The sequence below is a fragment of the Brassica napus genome, chromosome C9 (assembly GCF_020379485.1).
Source record: "Brassica napus cultivar Da-Ae chromosome C9, Da-Ae, whole genome shotgun sequence".
Lineage (NCBI taxonomy): Eukaryota > Viridiplantae > Streptophyta > Magnoliopsida > Brassicales > Brassicaceae > Brassica > Brassica napus.
The window spans coordinates 2075033-2090987 of NC_063452.1; the positions used below are offsets into that span (position 1 = coordinate 2075033).

A 15955-nucleotide genomic window follows, 5' to 3' on the forward strand; every position below is an offset into this window, starting at 1 on the left:
TTTTTTAAAAAATAAACTTTTCACTTCATAGATTTATATTATCGAGTAAATAATTAAACATTTAGTTTTTGTTTAATTTTTAAAATAAACTATATAGTTTAAAATTTATTTTCATTGGTTTAAGGTAGTAAACATTAATCATTGTTAGATAATATAATTTTTGTTATTTAAAAAAAATCTTTATAATTTTAAAAGTTAACATCGACAAATATGGATGTATAATATTACAACATTAAATTATATCTATTTAATTTATATTATTTATAAATCCAATGGATCATCTATTTTTTTATCCAATTATTGATAGCCTAATAAAAATTTCTGGTAGACCTAAAATTTAAATGATAAAGTTAGAGATTAAATGTAACATGACTTTCTAGGAATAGGTCCATTAGGTCCATTTTTTAAAAAAAATCACACATGAATCAAAGTTGTGACTTCTGTTTTAATATAAAAATCACACATGAATCAAGTCACATGAATCAAAGTTGTCCTTCTGTTTTAATATATAAGATTAAGTAGGATTTATTTTATGGCGTGTGGAAGATGCACTCATCCGTTATAGACCAACAGCCTAAACCATGTGTTTTGGTGTTGAATTATAACATAGAGAATTCGTTAGGACTGGACTGTTTTTCGTGATAATGATACAAGATCATATAATGTCATGTTGGTTTATAACACTTAACCACAAAGTCCACATCGGTACGGGATATCATCCATACAGGCTGTAGCTGACTTTTTCGGGCTCCCAAACACAAAATATATATTTAGCCCTTCAATTACTTATTATGGAAAAACATTAAATTTATGGGGCAAAAAATCGAATACTCAACTTTTTGTACGAAAAAATTGGACAAAAATCAGTAGAACTAACTACACTTTGTTAAAAAAATTAACCTTTAAAATACTTATACACATCAGAACCCCAAACATTTACTTATCAGTAGTGATAATGATTACGTTTCTAGCTAATCTACCATTTCTTAATGATATCTGTAGATCACTTGTCATTATTCTATCATGTATAACAATCTTTTCTGCTTAACAATTCATACCATTTCGTGTAGTATTGGAAAACATATATATTATTAAGATATACATCGAAGCTTTAAGATGTACTCATGTGTAGAACTAAAATAATTTACTTATCTGCTAATAATTTCTTAAGACAAGTTGTTCTAAAATAACAGAAAGATGAGAAGTGCTTAAAATTCTGAATTAATTAATCCACAGGCTAGTAATAATTTATATATTCTGGAGCTTGAAACTCATCCATACATGATACTTAAAATATGACCATCTCAAGGGTTGTCATACTCAACACTCCATACATTTTTATATAAGAAAATGAATTTAAGCTACAATTTTAAATTAGTGGGCTAAATATTTGGACAAGAATAAAAAAGTACAGAAAATACATGTGACATGGTATTTTTTTCTGCTTTACTTACCATCTTTCACAAGTGTGCGTACACAATACACATCTGCTGAAAATCTAGCTTTCACCCACTCACACACACTATTTTAGTATTTTTCTTCTTGTCTTCCCCAAAAAACAGAACAACTCTGTTTCTCATCTTTACGAAAAAAATATATACACTTCTTCGAATCTCCACATCTACACAATTAGTAACAGAGAGCGGAAGAGGAAGTAGAGAGAGAGAGAGGAGATGGCGGGAAAATACTTTCAGAGAGAGGTGTTGCCCGTAATGGCGCTGGTGATAATGGAATGTGCCAACGTTGGTTTAAACACTCTGTTCAAGGCAGCGACCTTGCAAGGCATGAGCTTCCATGTCTTCATCGTTTACTCTTACGGTCTTGCTGCTCTTCTTCTCCTTCCTTCTATTTTCTTCTCCTCCAGGTTAGGGTTCGTCTCTTTCTCCTTTACGAATTTGAGCTAAAGTGTTCTTCTTGAAATAGAGAGTGATGGGTTCTTGTTAATTTGACAGATCAAGAACTCTTCCACCGATGAATTTCTCAATTCTCTACAAAATCTTGGTTCTAGGGTTAATTGGGTAAAATTTCATCTCTCCATATATTTTCAGTTTTAAAACAGAACACCCTCTGAACGGGTAAGATCCTGAAATCAAGAACTCATTTGCATCAGAGTTCTTGAAAACTCTTAGATTTTTCTTACCCAATCTTAGAGACACTTAGCTTAAAGTTGCTTCCAAAAGCTGCTACTGTTCGGCAAAAATCTAACCCTATACTTTTGTCCTTTTTTCTTTATTGTGAATTATTTTTATTTTTGGAGGTTTTTTTTATGATGGAATCTATTATTTAGTTATATGAATAAATTAAATAAAATCGTCTTAAATATTTAAATAGACGCTGTTCAAACGTATTGATCCATTTAATTCTAGGAAACGTTTTCATGCAAAAGTCTAACACCATTTATTTTGTTATCCGTTTTTAATAAATTTGTTTTTTGTAGTTTTTGGAAGGGGTTGCTTTCATCTTCGTAATAATCGAAATGTGTATTATTTTGTTAATACAAATTAGTTGATAAAAAATCGTGTTAAAATAATATAGATGCTGCTCAAACATAATGGGGTACACAGGAATTAATTATAGCTCTCCAACACTTGCTTCTGCGATCAGCAACCTCACTCCTGCGTTTACCTTCTTGCTCGCTATCCTTTTCAGGTTGTTTGCGTATCCCTCTTTATATATTCGTTTTACACTATCAATTGCCTAAAATACCATCGGCCCATTGAGCGTATTTGGGCCTCTAAAAATTCTTTGGGGTTTGGTTGTAGGATGGAGAGTGTATCTTTCAAGAGAACAAGTAGTGTGGCTAAAATGTTAGGAACTGTAGTTTCCATTGGAGGAGCATTTATAGTGACTCTTTACAATGGACCTGTGGTGATCTCTATGTCACCACCGTCTGTATCTTTGAGATCACAGTCCACAAACCATAATTGGATCATTGGCGCTGCGTTCCTTTCCGTCGAGTATTTCATGGTTCCTTTGTGGTACATTGTTCAGGTCTTGACTTTAATCAACTTTATTTGCACATATAAACGGCTGATCCTAAAGTGATTTAGATCTCAGTACACTAGTAAAATGACACATTCATTGGTATGGTACGGTATATTTAGGATTAGGAAAAATGTCTTTAATAGATAATGAAGTTTTTCTACAGAAAAAAAAAGAATAACAAGTTTTTGAGATTTTATAAATATGGGTCTGACAAATCTTAAGTAGGTATTTGGCTCAGTTATGTTATCTCTCTAAGTGTTATTGCTTTTTCGTGTTTAATTCACATGAAATAAACTCTCTATATATGTTTTTTCTTATGATCTTGATTTTTTGCTTTTGTAGACTCAAATCATGAGAGAGTATCCATCCGAGTTCACCGTTGTTTGTTACTATAGCTTAGGCGTGAGCTTTTGGACCGGGCTTGTCACATTGTTCACTGAAGGGAGTGACTTGAATGCATGGAAGATAAAACCAAATATAGCTTTAGTGTCAATCGTTTGCTCGGTGAGAACGTATAACTAACTGATTCATGTGTGTTTTAGTACTAGACACTTTGAGTATAATTAGTGAGTAACAAGGATTTTTTTTGTTCTTAAAACTATATTTATGTTTAGGGAGTTTTTGGATCTTGCATAAACAATACAATCCATACGTGGGCGTTGCGGATCAAGGGGCCTTTATTTGTTGCAATGTTCAAGCCTCTGTCGATTGCTATTGCCGTTGCAATGGGTGTGATCTTCCTCCATGATTCTCTCTACATTGGCAGGTGAATAAAACTCAATAGTAGAAAGTGTTGTACATCCAAATATATTCTAGTAGTTTTCCAATATTGGTCAAGGCATTTTCTTGATGTCTAGCAAAAGTTTCGTGTCAATATTTCATTTTCATCTCTACTCAACTCACTTTTGTGTTTCGATTTTTGTGTTTGAATGTTGTTGATCTCAGCTTGATCGGGGCAACGGTAATAACGACAGGGTTTTACACTGTGATGTGGGGGAAAGCTAAGGAAGCGGCCATGGTCGAAGATGACAACAAGGCTAACAACGAGGATGCCACCAACGAAGCTGACCTTGATTCTCCATTAGCTTCACAGAAGGCTCCTCTCTTGGAAAGTTACAAGAACGACGAGCATGTCTAAGTATTATCTACTAGTCACGATAGTTCTCTATACATATGCGTATGTGAATGTGGACGTCTTTATAATTTATTTTAAGACGCAAATGTGATATTTAATTTTAGGAATCAAGTCTAATTAACGTATCATATCAAAATTTCTGAATGCTATAAAAACAGATTAATTTACGTACATCAGTTGAGAATTAATCATCTTCTTCTTTTTTTGTTTTTTGTTTTGCTGACTATCATCTTCTCCTTGATTTTCTCAGCTTTATCTTCACCATTATCAGTCTATCAACTCATTCATGATCGTTCTAGGTAGACATGTGGGTTCGGATTTGGTTAGTCGGTTTATTCAGATTGTTAGTTAGTTTTCTTAGTTAATTTAAAAATCAAAAATATGCCGAATTGAACTGAAATAAATTTTGATTTGAATTGTTTCCGGTTAATTCGATTTTGTAATATTGTTACCCAATTAAATTGAAGTTTTAGAGTTTAGTTAAATTCGAATAATTTCGCTTAGCTCAATTTAAAATATTGGTATAAGTCAGTTTTTATTTAAATAAAATTGAAAACTGTACAAAATCGAACCAGTACTCGAATTAATTTTGTAAAAAAAAATACCGTTCCGTTCAAAACCTTCGCTTCGAAACAAGACCCTCTCCCGCTCTCTTTCTCCTCCATCGGAACCTTCTCCAGCGACAACAACGCGCTCTTCCTCTCCCCGACCCCGTCTCTCGCCCTTCTTCAGCTACAGGCTCAGCTCTGCGACGTGGTGAAGAAAGAAGGGGTTGAGGCGGTTGACGTGGCTAGGGCTCGTATGGCTGAGGCGTTCTCTATTTTGAGGGAGTTGAAGATGCCCGTGAATGGTTATGCTGTGGAATGTGGATTTTGGTCTTGTTGAGTTCTCTCCTGTTCGTGAAGTTTTCTCCTTTGGTCTTTGGTGATAACAGTTTGGAGTCTTGATTGTCATTTTAGCTTTATTGGTTTTCATGTAATGTTAACTGTTACGTTGTATCAATTTAGTTCTCAAAAAAAAAAAAAAAACTATTGTATCAATTTATATCTGAGGAACAGTTTGAGGTATTGGTATTTATCTATGATATCAATTCAGTGTTGTACAAAAGCTTCGATCTTGATGATATCGTGTTAACTGATGGACGTGCATAAGCTATATGTTCTTTAAAATGGTTGCTGAAGACAGCTTATTATGTTTATTGTAAAAGAGTCATATTTTTCCTCTGCAGAGCTTCTTTACATGGTAAAAGAGTGATCAGTACTATGTATATCAGTTATATAAAAAATTTGTGTGTTGTATTGAGTATTGTATAATCTCTATGTAACATCAGTGATGTACTTATTCATGTGAAAAGGTAAAACAATCCAGTTCCCATCTTGTTAATGTCTATCCATTCTCGTTCCGCCACAAGAAACTAAGTCCAAGTCATCCTTGGGAGTTTCTTCCTGCACAAGCAAAAGCTACTAAACTTTTGTAACCAAAACTTAAATGGGCCTTGAACCATTAAATATAATGTTCAAACTGGATCCAGTGGCTCATAACACATCTTTATTTGTTTAGGCGTACAAAGCATTTGATTGATTCCTATCCAGCCCAAGTTTTGCTATACAATTTTTTCATCTTCTTAGGTTATTTTAACATCGTAAAGAGCTTCCATTTATGGAAACTAGCTACACAATATACCTGGAGTACAATCGTACTACAAGGGTGTAAATGGTGCTGGAGTTATAGCTGAATTCAATTCAAAAAGTTTAAAAACTTGTACAAGAGAAAAAAACTTGTGGAAAAAAGACAAAAGTATAAAAAGACAAAACTTGTAGAAACAGACAAAGTTGCCAACTGCGAGAAGAAGGGATTGATATTCTGGATTTGATTCAACTGACAAGTCTAACATGGCCTTAAAGGAAGGGCTGGCTGAGCCGAATAAGACGCTGAACCGAAGGTTGAAGATTGTATATTATTTAGCTAAATTGCCAAAACCGAAAATAGCAGTATGGGAATACAGAATTATGATAAGTATATATTTTTGTAACTATATTTTATATTTGGTATGGAATAGTGTAATTTTCAAAAATTAATAAATGTTTTAGGATTATTAGGAATGGACATGATTACTTGTTTCTTTTTTTTTTGTCATCGTATACGATTACTTGTTATTCGTCCGTACTTGCTGCTTAATCGTATTTGGAACCCCAAAATGGAATACTCGTTTTGATTCGCTTGAATAACAAGTCATTTGTTTAATTATTTACAAGTACAAAACATGTAACATATATTAAAATAAAAGTAACTATTTAGTATTATTGGTTTGTTACCCATAAGTTTTTTACCCATTGTTTTAAACAGTTTTTTTTATAAAATATGGTTGAATAACTCGTTTATATGAAAATGTTATTGTATACAGGATGTGGATGGAAGATTTTCTTTTTCCCTCGTGTTATCTTGCATCGACTTACAACATATGAGAAATAAAGAAAGATATTTTTCTAAAATAAGAGCATTGTTTTGTATAACCAAAACTATATAAAATAATATATAACTATTTTTAGAAAAAATAAATAAAAGGAATTGTCCTTCGATATTTTAAAACCTTGTATTGCAAGAGGACAGACGTTACTTTTGTTGTGTTTTAACGCCGGATATATTGGCATTCTTGGAGTAAAACATCCGACTTTAAGGTTTGTAATCTATTTGAACTATTCAGCTATTGATTTCAAATCCAGTAATTTAACCGAGATAAAAAAATTAAGAGGTTTATCCATTCTATAATTATTCCGATAGTACAAATCATTCTATACCAATAATAAAAGAAGCAGACATAACTTTTTATGTGTATCATCTATTGTAAACACCACACATTGATTTGTTTTTTGTGATAGAATATTAAACATTTATACCTTTTGGACCAAATAAGACATATACTGTATTTTGATTAGGACGTGGTTATATTAATGCGACAATCTCATTTTGAACAATATAACCAATTCAAGTTGTAAATTAGGGTTGCAACTACCAAAAGTTCGGTTCGCAATTTTTTTTGTTTGGGTTGTGAGTTACTACGAGAAACCTATTGAATTTCATTTGGCATATCATATAGTATTTCTATAAAAACAAAGTTTGAACAAACATAACAAATTTTTTTTTGCAACGTTTTTTTCTGACAATGGAAACCAAAAAATTACATGTATCCCTCAGGATTATAGCACCAACAGCTCGAGTCACAGACGACTCGCATTGATTAAAAGAAAAAAAACTGATACTAAAGTTAAAATTGTATTTGCTAGTAGACGGCCGCTGATACTAACCTTCTTTGATCTAGCAATATTTTTTCCGAATCAAATATAGATCATTGACTAAGTAAATGATTATATTGCAAATCTAACCACAATGCAGATCCCATTATTATGATATATGTGGTATCTATTATAGCTAGATTATGAGAACCCGGAAGATTTTATCATGAAATCCCAAGTCCAATTACCAGAATCAAAGAAAGCAAAAAACTTCGAAATATATATTTAATATTATGTACACATTATTATACAATCATGGCCAGAGAGGCCATACCACATGTTATAGTACAATTTCACATGTTACAATGCCAATGAAAATTCACAAAAACTAAAAACATTAGCTTAAGAGTTGAAGACATGTCCCATGTTCACTTTGGCTTATCTCTTCAATATCTCCTTTATTTTGCATTTGCTTGGTTGCTAGGACACACTCACATACAGCCACATGAACTGCCAATGACCCATATGTTTCTTTAAAGTCCAAAAATAGTAGTAATAAAACCCACATTGTTCTTTTTACATGTACTAGTCGTTTCTGTTTGTGCTGATTTTTTATTTTCTACTATTTGAATCATGACATATAATTCAAAAAGAGATGGTGTTTATTAGGGATATATATCTGACATCGGAAATTTTAAGAAACATTAACTAATATATAAAAGGTTATGGTCAATCCACTAATTACCAATTGGTTTTAAGTTGGAAGCCCATAATAAACCTGAATCTAACATGGTATCAGAACTCAGATCCTAAATACTCAAACTCCTAATTAATATTAGCCCTTCCGACCGGGTATAAAGGTCGTGTTAAACTCGCTCGACCGAGTATAAACGTCTTAAAAGTTCAGAGATTTCTGACCGATAAAAACCATCATCTCGAGGAGGAGTATTAGGGATATATATCCCACATCGAAAATTCTAAGGGACATTATAAAAGGTTATGGTCAATCCACTAATTACCAATTGGTTTTAAGTTGAAAACTCATAATAAACCCGAATCTAACAGTGTTAACGCCCACAAAACATACACATACGAGTTTATATACCATATATAAAGGCATCTCTAATGCAACACTATCTTTTTCCAGTTTTTCCTCTAAATAGTGTAATTTTATTATAAAATTGGATTTGCATGGTCTGAATGTATTAATGAAAATGTTAAATATACTACCCAAACGATTAACCTTTTTAACAGAACCATTCACCAATTTACCGATGCGTATATTTATTTGGATAATCGTGATTTACTTCAACTCTTAATAAATACTGAAAGGGGCATACTGGCTCTACGTTACTTGATCTTGGATCCCACTGTTTGAAAGCCTTACTAATATAAAATAATTTTGAACATTTACAATAAAAAAAGGTATATAACTGAAACTAACGATCATTCAAGAAATCGAGATCTGATGATGCCCGAGGTTCTAGGGTAGAGAACATAGAGATGTTCGAGTATGTACTATATATTTATGAAAAACAATAGATAAAAGACTCATTTGACTTCTAAGCAGTTAAATACTGCTTGATTGACGAAATTGACCAATCAAAACATATTTGTTATGATGGAAAATAAGAATTCAATAATTTAAAAAGTAGAACCCCACCGATTGCATATGAAAAATCGTAAAAGCATCGATCACGAATTGCTTTATTACATTATTGACAAAAAACTAATTATAATAAGCAATATATATATAGTATATACCAAAATGAATATATGAATGAGAATTTTTTTTTTTTAACAACAAAACTAAAATTTACTTATCAGTGAGACTGCTGAGGAGAGAGCACGTGGCTCTACCGGTGACATATTCTCTCTGTTCCACAAATATAGATTTTTTAGTATTTTTACACAAATGAAAAAAACACATTAAACTACCATAATAAATATATCGTTTTCAGTAATTTTTAATTTTTAATAACTTTTAACCAATAATAATTCAACAAAGTCAATTAATTTTTTTTAAGTTTACAATTTTTCATAGAAAACACAAAAAATATATTGTTTTGAAACAAATTTTTTTTCTAAAAAATCTATTTTAATGGAATGGAGAAAGTATTATATATTACAATTTAATATACCACATGAAGTTTTTTTTAAATAGTTTGTTGGCCAAGAAATTAAAATCTTTAAACCTTTTTTTTGTCAACTAAAATCTTTAAACATAATAGTAAATGCTAAGTGGAAGGAATCCCTATAAGCAAGAAAACTCTAATTATTGAAAATTATAATTTCCGTAATATTTAGTATTGATTCATGTTCTATAAATAATTTGTTTCAAAAATAATTTTTTTTAACATATATCATTTTATATTTTAATGCACCTTTCATTATGTAATATTGATAAATTATAATTTTTTACAAAAATTAATTATGTTTCTTAAACGTCTATTGGCTAAAAACTGTAAGAACATAGTTAATCATAAAATATAATATTTATAATCAAATTAAATATATTTTATTAATATGTATGAAACTCTAAAACAAATATCATTTGAAACGGACGAAGTGTCGATTTAGTCGTATATGCATTTAATTATTACAAATGTTGCCAAATAAAATTGTGCTATATATTCAAAATAATATCTCAGAGTGTGTTACTATTTACCAGCTATATAACGCGCGTTTTAGGCGAACTGCTAATTGAATCTGGTCAACATATAGCTAGCACATAAGCATGTCATAAGAGACTAATATTAAGTGAATTAACACGTGAGTTTTATAACTTTTGTAGCTGTATTGAAAGTTTAATAATATTATATACAATCTAAAGTCAAACTCGTTAAAGTCAGTATTTATCCACCGTTTATTTCAGTATACAAAATAAACAGTACGTTTTAATATAATAGTTTATGGACGCAAAATAGAAACTACCCATGTGCTTTCATTCATTTATGCTGTTACTGTCTTTTTCTTATAATACTTGAAAATAGAGACTTTAACTTTACTCTTTTTTTTTCCTTTTTTTTTTGTTGCTCAAAAAAAAAAAACTTTACTCTTTTTATTTTCATTGAAAGTAATTAACTGTACATTAACACGTCTTTTCTTTTCAAGGTAACTTTTATGCTTTAAAACAAAATGGAGTTCCATACTTTCAATGATAACATAAAATTAAGAAATAGACAATAAAAGACAAACTATATGTATTCCTTTAGGGTTCAATGTTTTAAGGATTTTGTTTTAATAGTTTACGTTTAAAAGTTTATGGCAATAAAATATGATGTAAAAGACAAAATAACTGAAATATATAGATAGATAGTATCTTTCTGACGTATATTTTTAATATTCGTACATATCAATTTTATATATTTACTATATATAGAAATAGAAACTATAATTTATTTTTTCTATTTATATTTACAAATGATTTCTTGCTTGTAATTAAACATTTAGAAAAAGATTGTTTGGTTTTTCCATGTTACCAATGGTTTGAAATGTTTGGATTCTGGTGATAATTTCAAATACAAAACTTAATAATGGTATATTATAATTTATTATATTGTTTTTTTGGGCAAATTGTTCTATTGTTAAATTGCATCTTTAATTATGAAAGCTGGAAAATAATATGTTGCCAGAAAAAAAATCCACTAATAAGAGTTGGACTTTTCAGACCATCAAAATACCTGCCGTCAAAAATAAATCAATTTAAAAAAAAAAACTTTTTCTATAAAAAAGAGAGGAAAATTCAAAGAAATGAGGAACGCTCTCTTGTTCTTCTTCTTCTCTCCTCTTTATTACCTGTTGTTCACTTCATCACATGATCCTCGTCCCTCTCTCTCTCTCTCTCTCTCTCTCTCTCTTCAGTTACACAGCTGCGCAAGCGTATCTCAAGTTCTGATCCGATCACTGTTTTGTCTGTGAAAACAAACGATCCAGTTTCTAAGGAAACATTAATGAAACAGTGACGACTCAAATGCTACTTCCTTGTTTCATCTTTATAATGACAAACATTTCTTAGTACCAACCAAACCACACATCCAATCTCTCTTTCTTTTTCTCTCTCTCTCTCTCTCTCTCTCTTTCATTCATGGCTCCTCCAAACTCAGTGGCAGTGACAATGGAGAAGCCAGACAACTTCTCCTTACTAGAGATCAACGGCTCAGATCCATCCTCATTCTCTGACAACAAAAGAAAATCCATCAGCCCGAAACAGTTCTCATGGTTCCTCCTCCTCAAAGCCCACAGAGTCGTCTCTGCTCTCTCATGGCTCTTGGCTTCGGTCAAGAACCGAATCGCTTTCTCCTCCAAGAACGTAAACGAAGAAGAAGATCCCAAGAGCAGAGGGAAACAAATGTACAGATTCATCAAAGCCTGTCTTGTCATCTCCATAGTCGCCTTGTCGATAGAAACCGTCGCGTATTACAAGAACTGGAATCTTGATCTCATAAACCGACGACCGTCTTGGGAGGTTTTCGGGCTCGTCGAGTGGTCTTACATGGCTTGGCTCTCGTTTCGATCCGATTACATCGCTCCCATTGTCATCACTCTCTCCAAATTCTGCACTGTCCTCTTCTTGATCCAGTCTCTTGATCGGTTAGTCCTCTGTCTCGGATGCTTCTGGATCAAACTCAAAAAGATCCAACCCAAGCTCAAAGATGAGGAAATAGATTTAGAAGACGCATCTAACTTCCCAATGGTCCTCATTCAGATCCCAATGTGCAATGAAAGAGAGGTAAAACTATAAACATACTCTGTTTTTGCTCTGTTTTGCTCTGTTTTACTCTGTTTTACTCTGTTTTACTCTGTTTTAATGCTCTGTTTTAAACTGTTATGTTCTCTACTTGTTTAGGTGTATGAACAATCAATAGGAGCAGCTGCACAGCTTGATTGGCCAAAAGAAAGGATCTTGATTCAAGTTCTAGACGATTCTGACGATCCAAACTTACAGCTTCTGATCAAGGAAGAAGTATCTGCTTGGGCAGAGAAAGGTGTAAACATTATCTACAGGCATAGGTTGATCAGAACTGGTTACAAAGCTGGGAATCTCAAGTCTGCAATGACATGTGATTACGTTAAAGATTACGAGTTTGTTACCATTTTCGACGCAGATTTCACGCCAAGTCCTGATTTTCTCAAGAAGACAGTTCCTCATTTCAAGGTAATCAATCAATCATACACACAATCTATTCATACTGAAAAAGGAAATCTCTTTCTTGGAGTTTTGTACTTTACGATGATGTTTTAAGAGGAAGATAGCAGTAAAAATATTTGACGTTTTCACACTGATTTTTTTTATTAGGAAGAAAATCTATCAATGATATACTCGTCACCGACAGTTGTCTTGGTTTTTTTAATTATCTTTATCGGTGGGTCATGTTCAAAGTAGCCAACATATATAATATAAAGTTTTATTTTCTATAAGAAATCATAGTAGAACCGATAAAAATGAGACAGTACTAGTCTTCAGATTAGTTGAACCTAATCTTGATTATGTTTTATTTTGGTTTCAATTGTTGGTTTTTCCTTTTTGTTTGCGTTTTCTTATACATATTCACATGTCGTTATGGCTTTTTATACTAAAAAGTAGCATTTAAACCATTATTTTTCAACTGTAAACATAAAAGATGGTTTCCAATTTACATTTTTAATGAGAAATATTTTATTTGCGTTTGTTTATACATATTCACATATTTTATCATATTTTAAAGCATTTTAAGCATTACTTTTTTAATGAAAACATAAGAGATGGTTAGCATTTTACATTTTTAATGACTACTTATTAAAGAAAATAACATATACACAGGAAAATGCACAATTAGCGTTTAGCATGTGTAAGAAGTAAGATTTTATTAGAAAAAGAGAAGCTAAAAGAAGAGTGTTGTGTTGTTTCTTGCAGGGAAATCCAGAGTTAGGACTAGTCCAAGCAAGGTGGTCCTTTGTGAACAAAGACGAGAATCTCCTCACGAGGCTACAAAACATAAACCTATGTTTCCACTTCGAAGTAGAGCAGCAAGTGAACGGAGTGTTTCTCAACTTCTTCGGTTTCAACGGAACCGCAGGAGTCTGGAGGATCAAAGCATTGGAAGAATCAGGCGGGTGGCTCGAGAGAACGACAGTTGAAGACATGGACATCGCGGTCAGAGCGCATCTCAATGGTTGGAAATTCATCTACCTCAATGACGTTGAAGTCACTTGTGAGTTGCCTGAGTCTTATGAAGCTTACAAGAAGCAGCAACATCGTTGGCATTCTGGTCCTATGCAACTTTTCCGGTTATGCCTGCCTTCAATCATAAAATCTAAGGTAAACTAAACCAAAACCCATCTATAACTAATGTTTAAATTAGACGTCTTTGTGCTAAATTAAAGAGTTTGTGCTAAATTTTAAGACGAGGTTCAATTTAAAATCAATTGGCGATAAATTGAGTCTATTTTTTTTATATATTAGTTAATTATTTTTTTCAGTTACCGAATTTCATTCATTCATTAACATTTGGTTTTCGATTTTGATTTTGCAGATATCGGCTGGGAAGAAGGCAAATTTGATCTTCCTCTTCTTTCTTCTAAGGAAGCTTATTCTACCATTTTACTCATTCACACTCTTCTGCATCATACTTCCATTGACGATGTTCATACCTGAAGCTGAGCTTCCTTTGTGGATCATCTGCTACGTTCCTATCTTCATTTCCCTTCTCAACATTCTACCTTCACCTAAATCTTTCCCTTTCTTAATCCCTTACCTCCTTTTCGAGAACACAATGTCCATAACCAAGTTCAACGCCATGATCTCCGGATTGTTCCAGCTTGGATCGGCTTACGAGTGGGTTGTGACCAAAAAGACAGGTAGATCATCTGAATCTGACTTGGTAGCGTTTGCTGAAAAGGAAGAGAAGTTGCATAGGAGAAACTCTGAGTCCGGTTTGGAGCTTCTGAGCAAACTCAAGGAGCAAGAGATGAATCTTGCTGAACAAGAAACCCCTAAGAAGACCCTTGGTGGGCTGGTGAGGCCGAAGAACAAGATCAAGAAGAGGAACATGGTGTTCAAGAAAGAGCTTGCGCTAGCGTTCTTGCTTCTAACCGCAGCTGCAAGGAGCTTTCTATCGGCGCACGGCCTCCACTTCTACTTCTTGCTGTTTCAGGGGCTGTCTTTCTTGGTTGTAGGGTTGGATTTGATCGGAGAACAGATCAACTAGACACACAGAAAGTAAGGACAGAGAAGAAGACGGGATAAACCAGTTTATATTCGCTTACTTTTTTGCTTGTTTTTTTATTCTTTTACCTTTCTTAAATGTGGGTTTTTATACATAAATTTCAGAAACTTATAATGTCCAGTTTCAGATAAATGAATGAAACGATTAATTTCTTAAGTGATCTTGGCCTAACTGTTAAAAACATACCGATCAGATGTTATGTAGAAAGAGTGATTTAGATTCTGCTAATGATCAAACTAAGAGATGAACCAGTGAGGTTTGCTAAACATGTATACCATGATATTTTTGAAGAAGTTCACCCGTGATGCTAAAGAGTTCCCAAGAAAGTATTACTAAGCCGATTGGTTAAACCTGCAATAAGTTGGTTTTAAGTTTATAACACTAGACTTCGTATAATGTTCAACTATTCAATAAATTTGATATAATCCTACGTTTATCAACCAGGCAATACACATATCATTTAACTAGGTTAAGAACAAGAGACCATATTAGAGGATTTAACTAGGCTAATAACTATTGACATTTTCTTATTTGCTGTTTACATATTTGAGGTGCTATATTTTTACATAAGATAGGTGTTCTAGTCAATATCTTATATACTATGATCCGCGTCTATATATTTATCAAACACAATTATAAGAAATTAGCAGTTTGCTATTGATCAAAACCATTTCCCCTACGGTTCTACCGTTTTAGAGTAAGTGTGGCTGTGTGTATAAATGTAATACCACTGATCGAACCCTCTATTCAACATTCGAATAACATATCTATAATATGGAATGCATATAACATTTTTAAATTGGAAGTGTGGAATCCTCCAGATTGAACACGTCGGGTTGTGTAAAATTTACGGAATGTGACAAATTGCGGTGGTTAAAATTACGTTGCACTGTGCCGCGCACTTCAAGTTCTATTTATAGACCAACAATAAACAAATGTATCTCTAAGTGAGGCTTCAAGCAAATCTTCGAACTTCAACAATGTCTAGCTCAAACTCCCTTCTCTTATTCTTCTCCGTCTTGTTCGCGTTAATTTTCTCACTCGTCTTTTGTTCTCATCTACTAACAATTTTTCCTTTCCTAGTTTTGCTTTTAAGACTTTATGGATAATAATAGTTAGTTCATTATGTTCTGGTTAGGCCAATTCTGATATCGAAGTGGAGAAACCACCTCAACCGCTCCACCCGGTAGCTCCTGTGGGCAAACCGTCAGCACCTCCTCAGCCGGCACCAACGGTTAAACCGCCTTCACCTCCAACTACACTGCTTCCACCACCTGTTATGCTAAAAGGTAAAAACATGATTGCAACACTTTTTTCTAGTAAATATAACAAAATCTCATTTCGTGATTTCTAACTTGTGCTTGGAAATGGTACGTCGAAAGTAAAAAAAAGAA

The 15955-nt window shown here is 32.8% G+C and overlaps 2 protein-coding genes across 2 annotated transcripts; both read left to right on the forward strand.

Annotated features, from left to right (window-relative positions):
* The first annotated feature begins 1356 nt into the window (after positions 1-1356).
* LOC106397163 (WAT1-related protein At3g28050) lies at positions 1357-4248 on the forward strand. The gene is made up of 7 exons (XM_013837732.3): positions 1357-1864; positions 1953-2018; positions 2536-2649; positions 2763-2991; positions 3328-3489; positions 3600-3751; positions 3931-4248. Exons 1-7 carry the CDS (start codon positions 1674-1676, stop codon positions 4121-4123), a joined length of 1107 nt encoding a protein of 368 aa, XP_013693186.1. The 5' UTR covers positions 1357-1673; the 3' UTR covers positions 4124-4248.
* Positions 4249-11110: 6862 nt separating this feature from the next.
* On the forward strand, positions 11111-14717 carry LOC106401540 (xyloglucan glycosyltransferase 4-like). The gene is made up of 4 exons (XM_013842073.3): positions 11111-12085; positions 12203-12511; positions 13250-13654; positions 13869-14717. The coding sequence occupies exons 1-4, from the start codon at positions 11441-11443 to the stop codon at positions 14541-14543; spliced, it is 2034 nt and encodes a 677-aa protein (XP_013697527.2). The 5' UTR covers positions 11111-11440; the 3' UTR covers positions 14544-14717.
* The last annotated feature ends 1238 nt before the right edge of the window (positions 14718-15955 follow it).

Bases quoted from the DNA above. Each gene is read 5' to 3' on its own strand.
- LOC106397163 (XM_013837732.3), top strand. From the start codon at position 1,674: ATGGCGGGAAAATACTTTCAGAGAGAGGTGTTGCCCGTAATGGCGCTG. The intron at 2,650-2,762 runs GTTGTTTGCGTA...GTTTGGTTGTAG, and splicing joins TTGCTCGCTATCCTTTTCAG to GATGGAGAGTGTATCTTTCA. The intron at 3,752-3,930 runs GTGAATAAAACT...TGTTGATCTCAG, and splicing joins GATTCTCTCTACATTGGCAG to CTTGATCGGGGCAACGGTAA.
- LOC106401540 (XM_013842073.3), top strand. From the start codon at position 11,441: ATGGCTCCTCCAAACTCAGTGGCAGTGACAATGGAGAAGCCAGACAAC. The intron at 12,086-12,202 runs GTAAAACTATAA...CTACTTGTTTAG, and splicing joins CAATGTGCAATGAAAGAGAG to GTGTATGAACAATCAATAGG. The intron at 12,512-13,249 runs GTAATCAATCAA...TGTTTCTTGCAG, and splicing joins AGACAGTTCCTCATTTCAAG to GGAAATCCAGAGTTAGGACT.